Below are 15,199 nucleotides of genomic sequence, written 5' to 3' on the forward strand. Positions count from 1 at the left end.
GATATTTTAAAAAAAGAAGCAAAATTTCCTTATATCTAACAAAATATTTTACTTAATTATATAAATATAAATAATATATAATTAATACTCATATTCCGAGAAATACAGTACAGTAGGCAAGAGCAATCTCCGTTGCAATCTTAATTAATCTTTTCAAACCATTTCTGAATTCTAAATGTGTGGGAACAGTTTGATGAAAGTCATTTTGCGTTCCAGCATGAGTTCAAGAACATTTAGAAAGAACTAGAACAGATATTGTAAGACCAGAGAATCGTGGAGAAAGTCTTCCCGAAATAGAAGCTGTCATAGCAGCAAAAGGTCAGCTGTCCCAATAGTTTTGTGCTAGACCATTTAGGCAAGTCAGAAGGTTCTAGAACTTTCTGTGGGAAGTCACCTGACACCCCATAGGGCTCCCCCGGCATAGAGCTCTATATACACTGGGTGAGCACATGCACTCTTAGTGTGCCTGCCGGGTCGCGGAAAGGAGCGCTGGAGAGGAAGTCAACGGTCGCTAGCACAAAATAATCTCAGTTAAAATTGAACAGCTGAAACAACAAGGTAACACCATTTGTAGCTGTGCTGCATCCAGCCTGGCTTCATAGTTTGTCTCGCTTCATTGCTGCATTGAAAAGCTTAAATGCCACGTGTGAAAGCTGTTTTGGTTTTTTTGGGTTGTTTTTCTTTTATAAACTTCCATCATGCTTGCATGGACTTGACTGCTGGCTGGAAAATAATCAATAATAGGCAGTTTAGGTCTATGTAGGTCAGTCCACTCAATCAGCTCTAAGATTGTTGTGTCGAATACAATAGTTCATAATTAATTATTTTTGTGATGATACATATGGACATTTGTGAATGGAAAAGCAATTAGGCAGTGTCGGCCTTTTTTTTTTTTTTTGGTGTTACACAACAGGATAACAAGTGAACATTTAATAGATTACACTCTTAGGGCAAACAAGTTCTGGGAACAAATTTTGCAAATAAAAAAATATTGTCAGCTTCATTAAGTTGCTAAAAGCATGGCCCATAAAGCGAGCATGTACAGAATATAATAACATTAAATATTTTAATAAATTCAGCTTAAAATGTGCATTTTATGGCCTTCTACTTGAACCATGTAAATGATCTTTGCCATCAATGTTGGATTTTTATTTTTTTTAACCCAGACCATTCATTCATTTCTATGTAGATCTTAATTTAGTAACAGCAAGCCATTTAGAAGCAGCCGTTGTAAAACACACACATGCACACATCCAACGACCACTGCTCTGGGATCAGTGATAGTATCATCTGATAGTGTTATGAAGGAGTGGCAAGTATAAAGGCTGGCAGGGAAGGGAAAGTTAATATCAACTGACTAATCCCAAAATGGGTCATAAATCGGCGTCAACGAAAAGCTAGCACAATCCACAAAAGCAAAATTCATATTCAGAACTAGAAATACTTATCTGCATCTTGCTTTGCTTTATTCAGGATGTCTAAAGGACCAGCAGTAGGAATTGACCTTGGCACCACATATTCCTGTGTGGGCATCTTCCAACATGGCAAAGTGGAAATCATTGCCAATGACCAAGGAAACAGGACCACGCCCAGTTATGTGGCCTTTACAGACACCGAGAGACTGATTGGAGATGCGGCCAAGAACCAAGTGGCCATGAATCCATCTAACACGGTGTTTGGTAAAGACCACCCCGTGGTATTGATTTAACATTCTCTTGAGTCAATTGAGAAGAATTGATTGGTGTCTTCACTCGGTTTGTCTGCAGATGCGAAGCGTTTGATCGGTCGTAAGTTTGACGACACCGTGGTCCAGGCTGATATGAAGCACTGGCCCTTCAAGGTTGTGAATGAGTCAAGCAAACCCAAGGTGGAAGTTGAGTACAAGGGTGAGGTCAAGACTTTCTACCCCGAGGAGATTTCCTCGATGGTCCTTACCAAGATGAAGGAAATCTCTGAAGCCTATCTTGGCAAGGTAGGAACACATTTACCGGAAGACGGCTTTATAATACCAATCTTTCTAAGATTTGTTTTTTTCTTCTAGTCTGTGACCAATGCAGTCATCACCGTTCCTGCCTACTTCAATGACTCCCAGCGTCAAGCCACCAAAGACGCTGGAGCCATTTCAGGGCTTAATGTGCTTCGTATTATCAATGAACCCACTGCGGCAGCCATTGCCTATGGCTTGGACAAAAAGGTAAACATCCCAGTAAATCCACACAAATCCAAACACCCAGTTCAGCCAATTTTGATGGTCAATTTATATTTCAGGTTGGAAGTGAGCGCAATGTTCTCATCTTTGACCTTGGAGGAGGCACTTTTGATGTGTCCATTCTTACCATTGAGGATGGCATCTTTGAGGTCAAGTCCACCGCGGGTGACACTCACTTGGGCGGTGAAGACTTTGACAATAGAATGGTGAATCATTTCATCGGCGAGTTCAAACGCAAGTTCAAAAAGGAAATCAACACCAACAAACGTGCCGTGCGTCGCCTACGCACCGCTTGCGAGCGTGCCAAGCGTACCCTCTCCAGCAGCACCCAGGCCAGCATTGAGATCGACTCGCTCTACGAAGGAACCGACTTCTACACTTCCATCACCAGAGCCCGTTTTGAGGAACTCAATGCAGACCTGTTCCGTGGAACCCTAGAGCCCGTGGAGAAGGCCCTCAGGGACGCAAAGATGGACAAGTCCCAGATCCACGACATTGTCCTGGTGGGTGGCTCCACTCGTATCCCCAAGATCCAAAAGCTTCTGCAGGACCTCTTCAACGGCCGGGAACTCAATAAGAGCATTAACCCCGATGAAGCGGTGGCCTATGGAGCTGGTAAACACCTCTACTGTGAATATACTTGAATTTTTTTGAAACGTGTTGAATATGCAAACTCTCTCCAGCTGTGCAGGCCGCCATCTTGGCCGGTGATAAGTCTGAGAACGTACAGGATCTGCTCCTGCTGGATGTCACCCCCCTGTCGCTGGGAATTGAGACCGCTGGAGGAGTAATGACTGTGCTTATCAAAAGGAACACCACCATTCCCACAAAGCAAACACAGACCTTTACCACTTATTCTGACAACCAACCTGGCGTGCTCATTCAGGTAGCACCATCCCCATGTTCAAGTTTACCGCTCTACTGGGATATCACCAAATTAACAATCGGCATTTTATTTTAGGTTTTTGAAGGAGAGCGAGCCATGACCAAGGATAATAATATCTTGGGCAAGTTCGAGCTTACAGGTATTCCGCCTGCTCCCAGGGGGGTCCCCCAGATTGAGGTGACCTTTGACATCGATGCCAATGGCATTCTTAATGTGTCTGCCGTTGACAAAAGCACCGGAAAAGAGAACAAGATCACCATCACCAATGACAAAGGTGCCTTGCCTCCTCCTTAGCCTGAGACCTAAAAGTACACCATGTGTCAAACTTATCGAGGTTTCGTGTCGCCGTAGGGCGACTGAGCAAGGAAGACATCGAACGAATGGTGCAGGAGGCCGAGCAGTTCAAGAGTGAAGACGAGGCCCAGAGGGAAAAAGTCACAGCAAAGAACGCCCTCGAGTCTCTGGCCTTCAACTTGAAGAACACCGTGGAAGATGAGAAGCTCCAGGACAAGATCAGCCCAGACGACAAAAAGGCCATTATTGACAAGTGCAACGAGGTCATTTCCTGGCTGGACAGGAACCAGGTAAAGATGAATCAGAAAAGTCTGTATTGCTCTTCCCTTACAAACAAGCTACTGAATGTTTTCTCTCACTTTGTCTTTTGTTCTTTAGACGGCAGAGAAAGATGAGTATGAGCACCAGCAGAAGGAACTAGAGAAAGTTTGCAACCCCATCATGTCCAAGCTTTACCAAGGAGGTATGCCAGGAGGAATGCCTGGTGGGATGCCTGGTGGCTTCCCTGGTGGAGCTGAAGGAAGCTCCTCTGGCCCAACTATTGAGGAGGTTGACTAAACAACCTGCTTTTGAAGTCCTGAATTTTCATATCCTTACATTATAGTCTTAAGGCTCTGAATACTCACCAAATTAAAAAAAAGTCAAAAGAAATTAATACTTTCAAATTGTGCATTTTTTTTCTTTTTATCAAAAAAAAAAAAGGAATGCTTTCCGAGTATACGGCATATTTTTAAGCTAAAATTCACGTATCAGGTAAATCCAAGCTAAAATGTTGTCTAAATTTCGATTGACATAAAACAAGTCAACAAATATTTCCTGTCTTAATTAATACTACTTAAATAAAGATTGAGATGGCAATGTCTGTGCTTCTTTTTTCTAAAGCTTCACACTAATACAAAATACAAATGGTGATTGGAAATACAAAATACAAATGGTGATTGGATGGAGCTTAAATAAACATCCAAATTTTCCAGATCACATGATTTGTTTTTCCTTGTGGAACCCAAAACACTAACCAGGCACAACACCTGCACAAGCAAACATGACTACAGTGGCGCCATCAACAATTGTGTACCACAGCTCACACGTAGGCTTCACATAAATCTGAATCAGAAAAGTGGCATAGAAAATTGATATATATATTTTTTTCTAATGCTGTTTATGTGAAATACCAATCAAATTTGTTGACACTTTTGATTTCATTCCAAGTGCTTATCTGCAGTTGTTGAGTTCCCAGACTTATCACACCTGAAGCTCATGGTCAGCGTAGGACATGCGCTTATAAAAGCAAGTGAGCAACACGTCAGAAACTCACGGACGTGATTCACAGCCCGGACAAAGCCATGTTGTTGTTCATCACTTGTTTTGCACTTGTTGCTTCGGCACTGGGTGAGTCACGTGCACTGAGTTACGGGACACTGGTTGTGCACATTTATAAAACCCACATTTTTTTTGTAATATTGTTGTGTACATGCTAATATTGTGATTGGTTCTCAGGATGTGGGAGACCCTCAATCAGTCCCCAAGTCAGCGGCCACAACAAGATTGTAAACGGAGAGAATGCTGTGCCTGGGTCCTGGCCTTGGCAGGTTTCACTTCAGGTAACCTCACCAATCATGCTAGGGTCACAAAGATGGAAAAGCTAAATGTACACAATCGCACTTTCCTAGGATGGCAGGGGATTCCATTTCTGCGGCGGCTCTCTGATTAACCAGAACTGGGTGGTTACCGCAGCTCATTGCCGTGTGTCGTAAGTACTTCCCCAATTGGTTTTTCATCAATTGCCTGATGTCTGTGTTATCTGTTTAGATTTTAGGTTTGTTACTTTGCCATTGCAGTAAGACAAAAAAACAAAGAACAACTAAAGGGCACTTGCCATTGCACTTTTAAGAATTTATTTTTCTACTTTTGATTGTGACTCGTCTCGATTTAATTTTACATTTAGATGCCAGTTTGATTTGCACATACGTATTTTTAATAATAAAGACAATGGGGATTACATCTAGAATTATGAAATCTGTGCAGTCCCAGAAGCCACCGTGTGATCCTGGGTGAGCATGATCGTCAATCCAACCAGGAGCAACTTCAGGTCAAGACCATCTCCAGGGTAAGTGGCGCCGACATATGTAAATGTACAATTAACTTAAGTTCTCGTGCTACAAAGATGCTGACTTTGTTGTTTCCGCACAGGCTATCTCGCATCCCTATTACAACTCACAGAACTTCAACAATGACATCACCCTTCTGAAGCTCTCCTCCCCAGTTCAGATAACCAGGACTGTAGCTCCTGTATGCCTGGCCAGCTCCAGCACCAACGTCCCCTCCGGAACCAAATGTGTCACCACTGGATGGGGCAGGACCGGCCAAACCTGTTAGTCCCAAACACACGTCAAATAAGTTTGGCGCTGTTGAAGCCGAGATGAAAAGCGTGTGGTTATGTTTTGTGTTCACAGCAAGCCCTCGTTACCTGCAGCAGACTTCCTTGCCCATGCTCACCCCGACTCAGTGCAAGCAGTACTGGGGTTACAATAGAATCACCGACGCTATGGTCTGTGCTGGTGCTTCCGGAGTCTCCTCCTGCCAGGTAAAAACACAGCCTAATGAGGACAAGCGCTGTAGATAATGGACCGAAGTGAACCAACCTATTCTTCGGGAACACTAAATTTGTGGTTTTCTTAGGGTGATTCTGGTGGTCCCCTGGTGTGCCAGAGCGGTGGAGCTTGGACCCTTGTGGGTATCGTGTCCTGGGGCACCTCCAACTGTAACGTGCGTACCCCTGCCGTGTACGCCCGCGTGTCCTACCTGCGCAGCTGGATTGACAGGACCATCGCCTCCAATTAAGTTGCAAACCAAATTTATGCCTATATGAACCCCTCCGCTTGTCATCCTAGTGGTCACCTGCGATCTACTATTTTGATAAAACTGAAATACTAGCAGGATCTTTCTGTCCATCTAATTTGTGCACAAATTAAAAACTTTAACTTTCACATGGGTCTTGATTTCCTGTCTTTTTCCTGTGTTTTTATTCAACTGCATTTGCCATTTCACCTCAACTTGTGCTCTTCTGATTTAACGTTAGGTCTGTAATCAAATAGTTTATTTAGATACCCTCACATTTGTCAAGCTCGCCAGCATGGGTGTAAATGTTATTTGGGATATTATCCTATCTGTGAATGAGTATGACAGTCACAGTGACAATAAATTACACTCCAGAAGTATTAGAGTAGTGAGCCTATATCCTTTACTCTTGCCATGAATGTTTGATTTTGACATAAAAAAAAAAAAGAAATTAGTATGGGTAAAACAAAAGCTTGGGAGAGGGGCCAGTGTTGAATTTTTGAGCCAACAAACAGTCCTTGTTGAGTTGTCAGTTAGTGATCATAGAAGTCTTTCATTTCCTTCAGGATTTTAATGCTCTCGCTGTAGCGCAATTGATTCTTGTTTGAACATTCCTTCCATCTGAGGGGGTAAAAAAAAAAATATTTAGCATAAAATTTTGATCATGTTAAAAATTCGCTGTGACAAGAAAAACTTTGTGAACCGCATACTTCTGTCTGATCTTTTTCCATCGCTCCATGTGGTCACCTATGAAGGAAGTTGATGCAGGCAGAGAATCTGTTAACTGCAAAGGAAGAAAACTATATTAGTGCGCTAGTCCTGCCAGTCCTCAAGTTATATAAATTATTTTTTATGCAATGGAAGTATCCCAATGTTATTTATTTCCACAAAATATGCATTTGTGTTTTTCATATTTGAGAGACTCAGTTAACACGAGAATCAGTTTTTTTATTTGACGATTACATTCCAAAAACGTCGGATGTAATTAACAACATTATATAGAGAACCTTGGTGGTGACTGTGGGCTTTTCAGTTGGCGGGATCCTGAGGTTGACTGGTTCACCAGAGGGGCTGATGGGAGATGCAGTCGGAGGAGGTAGTCTGTATACAATTTGCTCTTTGCCATTGATCATGTCTGTGACCTGCAAATGGAAATTCAATTGAGTTTTTTTTTATTTTAGCCTAATGCTGATTCTCAATCAACTTATTTAATAGGTGGCCCTTACCTCTTCCTCTATCATGACTTGTGGAGATCTTGGAGATCCTTCACCGGGCTCTCGGACGGATGGGTTATTTCTCATCCATGCACGACAAATAGGATAGAGGGGAGTGCTGGCATTGAACTGAGCCAGATCCACACTTCGGTCAAACAACTTAATAATGTAAGCATCTAGAAACCAGATAGAGTGAGAACAATTTAAGACAAGATAATTAGCAACCACAATACAGTCCAACAGAACACCGAAGGCAAATATTAGTTTGACGTTTAATTTTTAAGGACTTACTTTGTCTGTGGGTATTGCTCTCTGTTATGCTTTCATCCAACTCTTTTCGCTTTTTGCGACGATGCTGTGGAAATCTTGCAGATGGCCTATAAATCAAAATAATAAGTCATACGTTGTCATTTTCCATGCAGTGTTTTCTGCTCAAATTTAAAGCTATTTACCGCTTTCCAGTAGACAATGGTGACAAATCCCTATGAAACAGAGTCAATTATAATTAAAGCGCTGACATCGACACTGACAAAATGAATTGACTATGTTTTACTTACTTGTTCATAGAGTCAACCGACATTTTCCCAGCCTCACTTTCGTTTTGCTCCCTGCTCAAAATACAGTTGCAATAATTATGATGGTCAGTTAATCAGTCAATTTAGTAGCAAATCAAATACTAACCTTTCATTTTCACTCTTCTCCACCAGACCCTTTAAAATAGAATCCAGTCTGTTGCGTGCTGCGGCCCCCTCCACATCTACAGAAAGAATGGATTATTTATTTGATACAAATCCACCTAAAACGTGCAGACGTGACATACAATACACAGTTCGGGGTAATTTAGTGTAACATGAAAAACAACAATTTACCTGGCCTTTCGATTTTGATCTTGACGTGATGCATTGTATGCTGGTGGCAGCACTGACCTTTAAATATTGAACACGGGATTATGAAATTGTCTCTCAGATCGAGGAGAGTTTTTGTTGTTTTAGTTTTCAAACAGTTAGCAAGTCTTCACATTAGCCTCCATCGACAACTGTGGTTTGCTAATAATAACTAATAGCTATCACCACAGAAACAAATAAGGCAAAAACCTCTCCCCGATTCCGTAAATTACGTTCAGTTGTGAATTAAATTACTAGTCGTATTTAGAATGTGAACGTGTAGCGTCCATAATAGAAGATAAGGTTAGCATTATAGCTTAGCCTACAAACAGACTTTCCTCTTCCGCGCTCTGTTTTTCCTATTTGCCGATTGGTGTTTTGAAATCAAAAACCTTAACTGTGATTGGTCAATGCTATGTTTGTCATTACAAGACCCGCGTGGATTGGTTTATCGACTTGAAGTGAATTAAACAACAACCAGAGGTTCTTCATTTTCGCTAGTTGACCAAAAGATAACAATGCCATTTTAGTGTAAAGTTAGACTTATTGGGTACAATTATTTTCTGAAGAGTACAACTCGAAGATTAGTTTGTGGTCTGGAAACATTTGAAGTAATGGAAATCGTTTTTTGCGCACTTTTGCGTAATCTGTTTGAAAGTACTGTAAAACCATTCATTGTAATTTGGAATCACGAGTGTGATATTCTTAAATAACCTTAATCTACTCTTAAACGTCCTTCTCTGCGTATTTGTTGTCTGGAGTTACTTGACAACCTCAGCTTTCATGAAATCGAGGTAAGATCGCCGTTTTATGTCCAAAACTAGTTATTGTGTGACCTGCCGTTAGTGCCTTGCTCATGGGCAGGAAGCAAAATAGCATTTTTCCAACAACTACTTACAACTTTTCTATTTTCTTAAATAGAAATTCTGCGACAAAGCATAATGCATTGGAACCCATGGGGAAGCCAGGCCTCAGCCAGTCTCACTCCAAGGATTTGTCAAACAAAAGGAACAAACAGGTATAATTGATACTAAACTAATTGTATTAACATTTTTTTATGCTAAAACACTTATTTAGTTACCTTTTAAAAACACATCTTCTTCTTTGTAGAGTTTGATTCCTGTACGGTCACATCAGCAAGAACATCCAAAATCGCGCACAAGTGACAAAAATGAGAGTGACAAATACGGAACATCTTTCTTGGCACATTCTGGACCTTCTATTGACTACGATTATTCTCGTACCTTATCTGACATGGAAAGACCTTCACTGTCTTCAAGAGTTCCAAAATCCACTGTTTCCTCCCAGCCAGAAGTTCACCAGGATTCAGTAGTGTCAAAGTATGATTACAATTTAAAAGCCAAACAAAATCATGTTAATTGTGTATTTTCTTTTTGTTGCTTTGATGAATTGTCGCTAGCCACAGTTTTTGGCAGATGGTCATGGAATAAAGACGTATTCCTCCCTTCTGCCACAAGATCAAAATGTTATTCCTGCCCATGTTTTTTTTTCTCTTGCAAGTTTGGGGTCAGCCAATCTGCCCGCCAATTTCTTTAACAAATATTGCAGTGTAAAATATGAAAATATAGACTAATTATGTCAAATGACATGCTATCACAGGTACATTGATCGTTTTCGCTATGGACAACCGCTGAGTCGAGAGGAGCGCCAGTTGGAGTCCTCTGAATTTGAAGAGGAGAGGGTGCCTTTGTGGTGGATGTCTTCCTCAGATTCACCTCCTACTTCCACACCAACTAAACCTGCACACAAAGGTACATTTAGTAAGCATTTTTGATCGAATATTTCTTAAATGTCAAATGATCAACTTTTTTTTTTATTCCTGCCAGATCCTAAAGATGACCACAGTCCAGCAAGACATCCACTTGATGACTCAAATTATTTACCATGGAAAGGAGACGACAACACGAATGCATACGTAAGTTCACTGAGGGACGAACAACGACGTAACCTTTTTTGAGATGATGAATTTGATCTTTTTGTTCGCTGCAAGCTATAACCAGTCAGTAAACATTGTGATGTTATTACAAAAATGTCTCACTACTTTCCTTGTCTTTCCTTTTTAATGCAAGATTCCATCAGACACGTCTCAGAGTGTCTTTGAGGACACGGACATTCTTCAACTTCAAGAACGAGCCAGCAGACTTCTACAGATAGGGTTTGCAGAGCAGCTAATTCCTAACAGTTATATTGCATCAAGTCATTCCTTATCCTGGATGGGCATTTTGTCTTTTCCAACAGTGAGAGTATTCTCAGCAGTGGATCAATTGCTGTCAGTTCAGCGGGCTTAGGATGTTCAGATGGCTCTTCTCCGGTCAATATAAACGAGGCGGTGCAAAAAGCTGTCATCAACGCTTCAATAAAATCTACAGGTAGTAAGGCACAAGTTGTATAGGTTTTTCAAATTCTATTTATTTTGTGTAAACTTGTCTTTGTGTCTTGTGGTCTTTGCAGCAATGGCTAGGTCGGACTCAACTTTAGCTGTGCCCCTCCAGAGATACACTGTCACTTCATTACGGGGACCCCCCACACGCCCGGAAGAGGACATCCTCTCCCAGTGGCGTTTGAGAAGAAAAATGGAGCAGGCCAGTGAACGATGTCTGTCCCAGCAAAACTCCAGACTTTGTACCCCCACGTTTAGCGGTCCGGACCCCACTCTCCACTATTCCCCAGTAAATAAACACTCTTACACGGTAGGAGTCACAATTGCAACATACACAAACTTTGTTAAATGGGAAGGTTGTGTCAGTTGACACAATTTTATACTGGTTGTACTGGATCTGAAATGTATTTTAAAAGTCACTTGGCTTTTGTTTGTGTCACCCACAGCAACAGCCAAGTGTTTATTACCCAGACCCCTCCCACCGAGCTTTTCCTGATCCCAAAGAAGGCCATGGACATCATCCCTCAACCTCCGCCCCCCATACCAGTGCTGTCTCAGATACAGTCATCTCCCAACCACAGTCTCTTGCGCATGTTCCTGCGCACATGCATCATCTTTGTGATATACTTCCCTGTCCCACACCTCATGCTAGCACGTTCCAAGGAAATCCACATAAATCGGAAAAGACCTCAAGGAAAGACACCAAAGTCTCTGAAGTTAGTTACGTGGATGAGCCTCCTCATAGACACATTCCCTCACCACCTCCTGCTCCTTCAAGACATACAGATATGGGTTGCCCCTTTAGACATACAGATGGAGGTCATCATTCTGTGCCCAGAGTAAGTAGCAGTCCATCAAGACCTTTAGAAGGAGGCTCTCCTTCCAGATTTACAGAAGTGGGTGATTCGTTGAAACCTAAGAAAGATAACAGTCCTTCTCGACACATGGAAGAAGGGAGTCAGTCTAGACCTGGAAGAGGAGGTCATCATGAGAACCCCAGAATGACGAATGAGACGGCTAAAACGGAAAATGCCCAAGTAAAGCAGGTGGTAGCGAGTGAGAAGACTGTCAAAAAGCCAAAGAAATCAACAAGGTAGAACACAAAGATGACGTTGAAGGTTCTCTCCTATGTTTGAATTGCATTTGAATTTCCTGCAGGTGTACCGAATGTAGTGAGCATGCTAATGGGCCTAGCGCCACAAGCTCCACACATCAGAAGGTCCCAAAAAAGAGCAAGACACGGGCAGATCCACAACAACAGGAGAGACGCAAAGACAAAGGCAGTCGTGCGCCACCATCTCCTGTCCATCGTGCCTTAGGACAGGTTAGCAGCGAATTCCCTGATTACCACACGAATATTGACTGATATTAGCCAATTAATGTGAAATCAAACAATGATTTTATTAGAAAAATATACAGCTTACTGGTTCCTGTTGTGAAATTTGAGATTGTCAGTTCAAGCACGTAGTAAACAGTTGAACTACGCTAGCCTGGCTAAACAGAATCTATGAACTCTATTTTAGTGTGTAAGCTTGCAGGAGTCTGAATATTGTGGACTGAATTTCCCATGTCCATGTCATGATGAGTGAGCGGTTGTGCCAACAAATGAACACACACCACCGAAATTCTAATCATCTTGATCGCGATAACTATAATATACCATTGTGTTGCATTTGACTTAACCAGGAATATGTTTGACTGGTATCTGGCAGGTCGTTTCAGAGGTCCTGTTCCCACCGGAAGATCCTTTGCCACAAGATGCAGCTGTCTCATCTCCTCCTGCTCCTCCACAATCCTCACTTCCTCCTTGCAACGCACACACCTCACTGGAGGTCATGTCCCAGCTGCTGCAAGAGGCTGAAGGTGAGCCAAGGCGGCGACACTGGGCACTTAACTTTTAGTGAGCGCTATATTCTGACACATATACAGCTGTCACTTTTCCACATTCCTAAATATACACTTAATGTCAGATTCTGATGAGAAAGAATTTGAAGATGACCCTTTACTACGAGTACTTCGCACGCAGAGAAAATGCGTTAAGGAGCAAATCAGGTAAAATATATGATATATTTCATCATCTGAAAACGCCTAATTTAAGATCCATTAGGTCATTTCTCTTACTTTTCAATTGCTGTTCTATTTCTTCCAGTCAAGTGGACTTAATGTTGCACAAATTCCTGGATAAGCAAGAAGATACCTCAACTTGATGCGGTAACTTGTGACATTTTTAATTTATCGACATTTATACGGAAGAAATACAATACAATAAAATTCTCATTATCACAACATGGTTGCTTAAAATGGAAATGGCTTTTTTAATTGTGGACCCAATATTTACAAAGTGTACATTCTTGAAATATTATATCATGTGCAATACCATTATTTACAAATCTCGAAGATTAGGCCATTTTTGAAGGATAAGAAATGACGGTCTTTATGAGAACGGCTGAGACGTGGACATCTCTGTTTGCAGCATGGGTGCAGATATAATAAGGACACCATCTGGGGAAACTGCCGATTCCAAAGCCATGGTGTCCACTCCCTTTGGAATTCGATAGCGACGGTTAAACTGTCGTGTTGTCATCCCCGGGCTATCTTTCTAAAAGAACAGAGTAAGAGAATAATCTCAGTGACACTTTTCATTGTTTATCATATTGTTACACATCACCAACCTTTTTTTCTTCATGCTTTCCTTGTACCTCTACAAATTCTCCAATCACTTTGACCAGGAGATCCTTGGGGTTAAAATGTCGGACATCCACTTGAATTGTAAATCCACTATCGTCAAAAGTTGCCTGCCAACATCATTTGCAAGATTTAAGTGAATCCAATGAAATAATATCAATCATTTATATAAAATAGTTTATCCAGTTGATACAATCAATTTTCAATTCCTTTTTATAGCACAAATGTTTAAATATCGATTTCTACACTTGTAATTTTGAGATTGACTCTCCACTTTAAGTGATTCTCTTTAAAGCCTACACAAAATTAGATGGATTATCCTGTCCAACTATGTTAAACCAAATTAAGTAAGTAAACAGATTCACCTCTGAACCACTTGTACTCGTATCCATCTCCGGAATTAGCAGTCGGGGTGTCCAGCTATATTTTCCGGCAGTCCCGTTGACAGGAGGAAAAAGTGGAGGTAAAACTTTCTCCCATTGGATGCCACTAACTGGGAGTGTGGGTGATAGAATAAAATCCATGTCGGATCTGCCGAGACAAAAATGTAAAAATTAAAAAGACAGTTATGGCAGCAGAATATCACAACCCAAGTTGTCTGGTGGCCACAACCTACCTTTCTCTTCAGTGGAGTTAGTTGGAGTATCAAGTTTTCCTTGCGCTCCGTGGGATTTTGAGTGGCTGTGTGACTCCGGGCTGCCGAGTTATATACTGGCGTTGCATAATGAGTCGGGAATTCATAGGGAGACCTTGCTTCTGTTATGTCCTCAGAATGTGTACCCTTGGGATCCCGTTTGCCGGCCAGTTTGTTTTGGGACTGAAACGCAGCTGTCATAGGCTTCTTAGTGGGATCATTCTAGATTGTATCCAACTGTTTGGGAAGGGGGGGGGGGGGGGGTTAATTGCACTGTTGTCATGATCTAACTATCATCATTAAGTCATTAGACCGAACGTGCGTTAAATGTCGGTTTTCACGGGTGGGTTTATCTAAAAATAAGTTCAAAAGCGGTGGTGGACCAATAAGCTAGAGAGAGTGACAGATGGCAGGGGTTCTTCAAACACATGCCACTGCACGTGGGATTGCCTGCCACTAAGTTTGCCCATCAATTAAGTCAATGTACAAAGCTAAATAAATTCCTCTTTGATTAGGAAGAATCCCACTTTATTATCTTTACTTAAAATTGGCTTACCGAGTTTAAATGAATTTATGAGGCTGACATTTTGGACTAGGCATTATTGGTAACGGATGTTGATGGATGGAGAACTTGTCTTCAATTCTGTCCATTAATAATTTTCAATCATGAATGCTAAGATGTCATTCATTCCTCAATGACTTTGCACTCTTTGTTTATTCTGACCAGCATGACAGAAAGGATGCTCTGGATTTTATTGAAACACAAGGCATCCATAAAAGGACCTCATTCATTGGCTTTAAATGCCAAAGCGTGTCTCTCTCCTTTTGAAAAGGAGACAATGTTCTCCTAGTCACATTGCAGTGATACAGTATCCTGTAAAGTGGAACATGTCACCTAGGTTTTGACTGGACTGTCTAAATATGGAACTGACTATGTTATGACTCATAATGGAGAAGTGAGGGCACATTTTTTAGGGGATTAAAGGTATTGGGTTTCACAACAGGCGCCAATAATTGTCCAGACTTTAGGGGACCTCTACTGCACTTCAGATTGTGTGACAACAACATAGCTCACAGATGAGTCAAAGAGCATGTCTGTGCTCATATAGTATTATTATTATACTGCACTGCTTTAGGAATGTCAAACACACAGG

The 15,199-nt window shown here is 41.5% G+C and overlaps 5 protein-coding genes across 6 annotated transcripts; 3 read left to right on the top strand and 2 right to left on the bottom strand.

The window, feature by feature from the left end:
* The first annotated feature begins 399 nt into the window (after positions 1 to 399).
* On the top strand, positions 400 to 4,247 carry hsc70 (heat shock cognate 70). The gene is made up of 9 exons (XM_061288748.1): positions 400 to 558; positions 1,474 to 1,679; positions 1,767 to 1,972; positions 2,042 to 2,194; positions 2,269 to 2,824; positions 2,893 to 3,095; positions 3,171 to 3,369; positions 3,447 to 3,679; positions 3,768 to 4,247. The coding sequence occupies exons 2-9, from the start codon at positions 1,475 to 1,477 to the stop codon at positions 3,945 to 3,947; spliced, it is 1,935 nt and encodes a 644-aa protein (XP_061144732.1). The 5' UTR covers positions 400 to 558; position 1,474; the 3' UTR covers positions 3,948 to 4,247.
* Positions 4,248 to 4,699: 452 nt separating this feature from the next.
* LOC133160821 (chymotrypsin-like protease CTRL-1) lies at positions 4,700 to 6,376 on the top strand. Its single transcript, XM_061288889.1, has 7 exons — positions 4,700 to 4,778; positions 4,887 to 4,990; positions 5,060 to 5,139; positions 5,415 to 5,496; positions 5,580 to 5,760; positions 5,843 to 5,973; positions 6,069 to 6,376. The coding sequence occupies exons 1-7, from the start codon at positions 4,733 to 4,735 to the stop codon at positions 6,228 to 6,230; spliced, it is 786 nt and encodes a 261-aa protein (XP_061144873.1). The 5' UTR covers positions 4,700 to 4,732; the 3' UTR covers positions 6,231 to 6,376.
* A 231-nt stretch (positions 6,377 to 6,607) lies between these two features.
* Positions 6,608 to 8,704, bottom strand: lin37 (lin-37 DREAM MuvB core complex component). The gene is made up of 9 exons (XM_061288895.1): positions 8,311 to 8,704; positions 8,123 to 8,198; positions 7,999 to 8,049; positions 7,894 to 7,923; positions 7,733 to 7,818; positions 7,454 to 7,617; positions 7,235 to 7,369; positions 6,938 to 7,011; positions 6,608 to 6,848 (listed from the first exon to the last, which is right to left on the bottom strand). Exons 1-9 carry the CDS (start codon positions 8,342 to 8,344, stop codon positions 6,761 to 6,763), a joined length of 738 nt encoding a protein of 245 aa, XP_061144879.1. The 5' UTR covers positions 8,345 to 8,704; the 3' UTR covers positions 6,608 to 6,760.
* Positions 8,705 to 8,766: 62 nt separating this feature from the next.
* proser3 (proline and serine rich 3) lies at positions 8,767 to 13,033 on the top strand. Of its 2 annotated transcripts, none has more exons than XM_061288729.1 (13): positions 8,767 to 9,119; positions 9,247 to 9,343; positions 9,436 to 9,665; positions 9,946 to 10,097; positions 10,173 to 10,261; positions 10,416 to 10,501; positions 10,585 to 10,715; positions 10,798 to 11,036; positions 11,173 to 11,819; positions 11,885 to 12,050; positions 12,439 to 12,589; positions 12,697 to 12,778; positions 12,876 to 13,033. In XM_061288729.1, the coding sequence occupies exons 1-13, from the start codon at positions 9,109 to 9,111 to the stop codon at positions 12,931 to 12,933; spliced, it is 2,139 nt and encodes a 712-aa protein (XP_061144713.1). In that variant the 5' UTR covers positions 8,767 to 9,108; the 3' UTR covers positions 12,934 to 13,033. The 2 variants fall into 2 exon arrangements, with proteins under 2 accessions (XP_061144713.1, XP_061144714.1); XM_061288730.1 differs by having other exon boundaries at positions 10,798 to 11,015.
* hspb6 (heat shock protein, alpha-crystallin-related, b6) lies at positions 12,934 to 14,167 on the bottom strand. The gene is given in 5 exon segments (XM_061288940.1): positions 12,934 to 13,325; positions 13,399 to 13,521; positions 13,777 to 13,942; positions 14,024 to 14,110; positions 14,112 to 14,167. Coding segments are annotated over 5 exon segments (582 nt in total). The 5' UTR covers positions 14,153 to 14,167; the 3' UTR covers positions 12,934 to 13,160.
* Between the last annotated feature and the right edge of the window lie 1,032 nt (positions 14,168 to 15,199).

This window comes from Syngnathus typhle, linkage group LG10, assembly GCF_033458585.1.
Source record: "Syngnathus typhle isolate RoL2023-S1 ecotype Sweden linkage group LG10, RoL_Styp_1.0, whole genome shotgun sequence".
NCBI classification, from domain to species: domain Eukaryota; kingdom Metazoa; phylum Chordata; class Actinopteri; order Syngnathiformes; family Syngnathidae; genus Syngnathus; species Syngnathus typhle.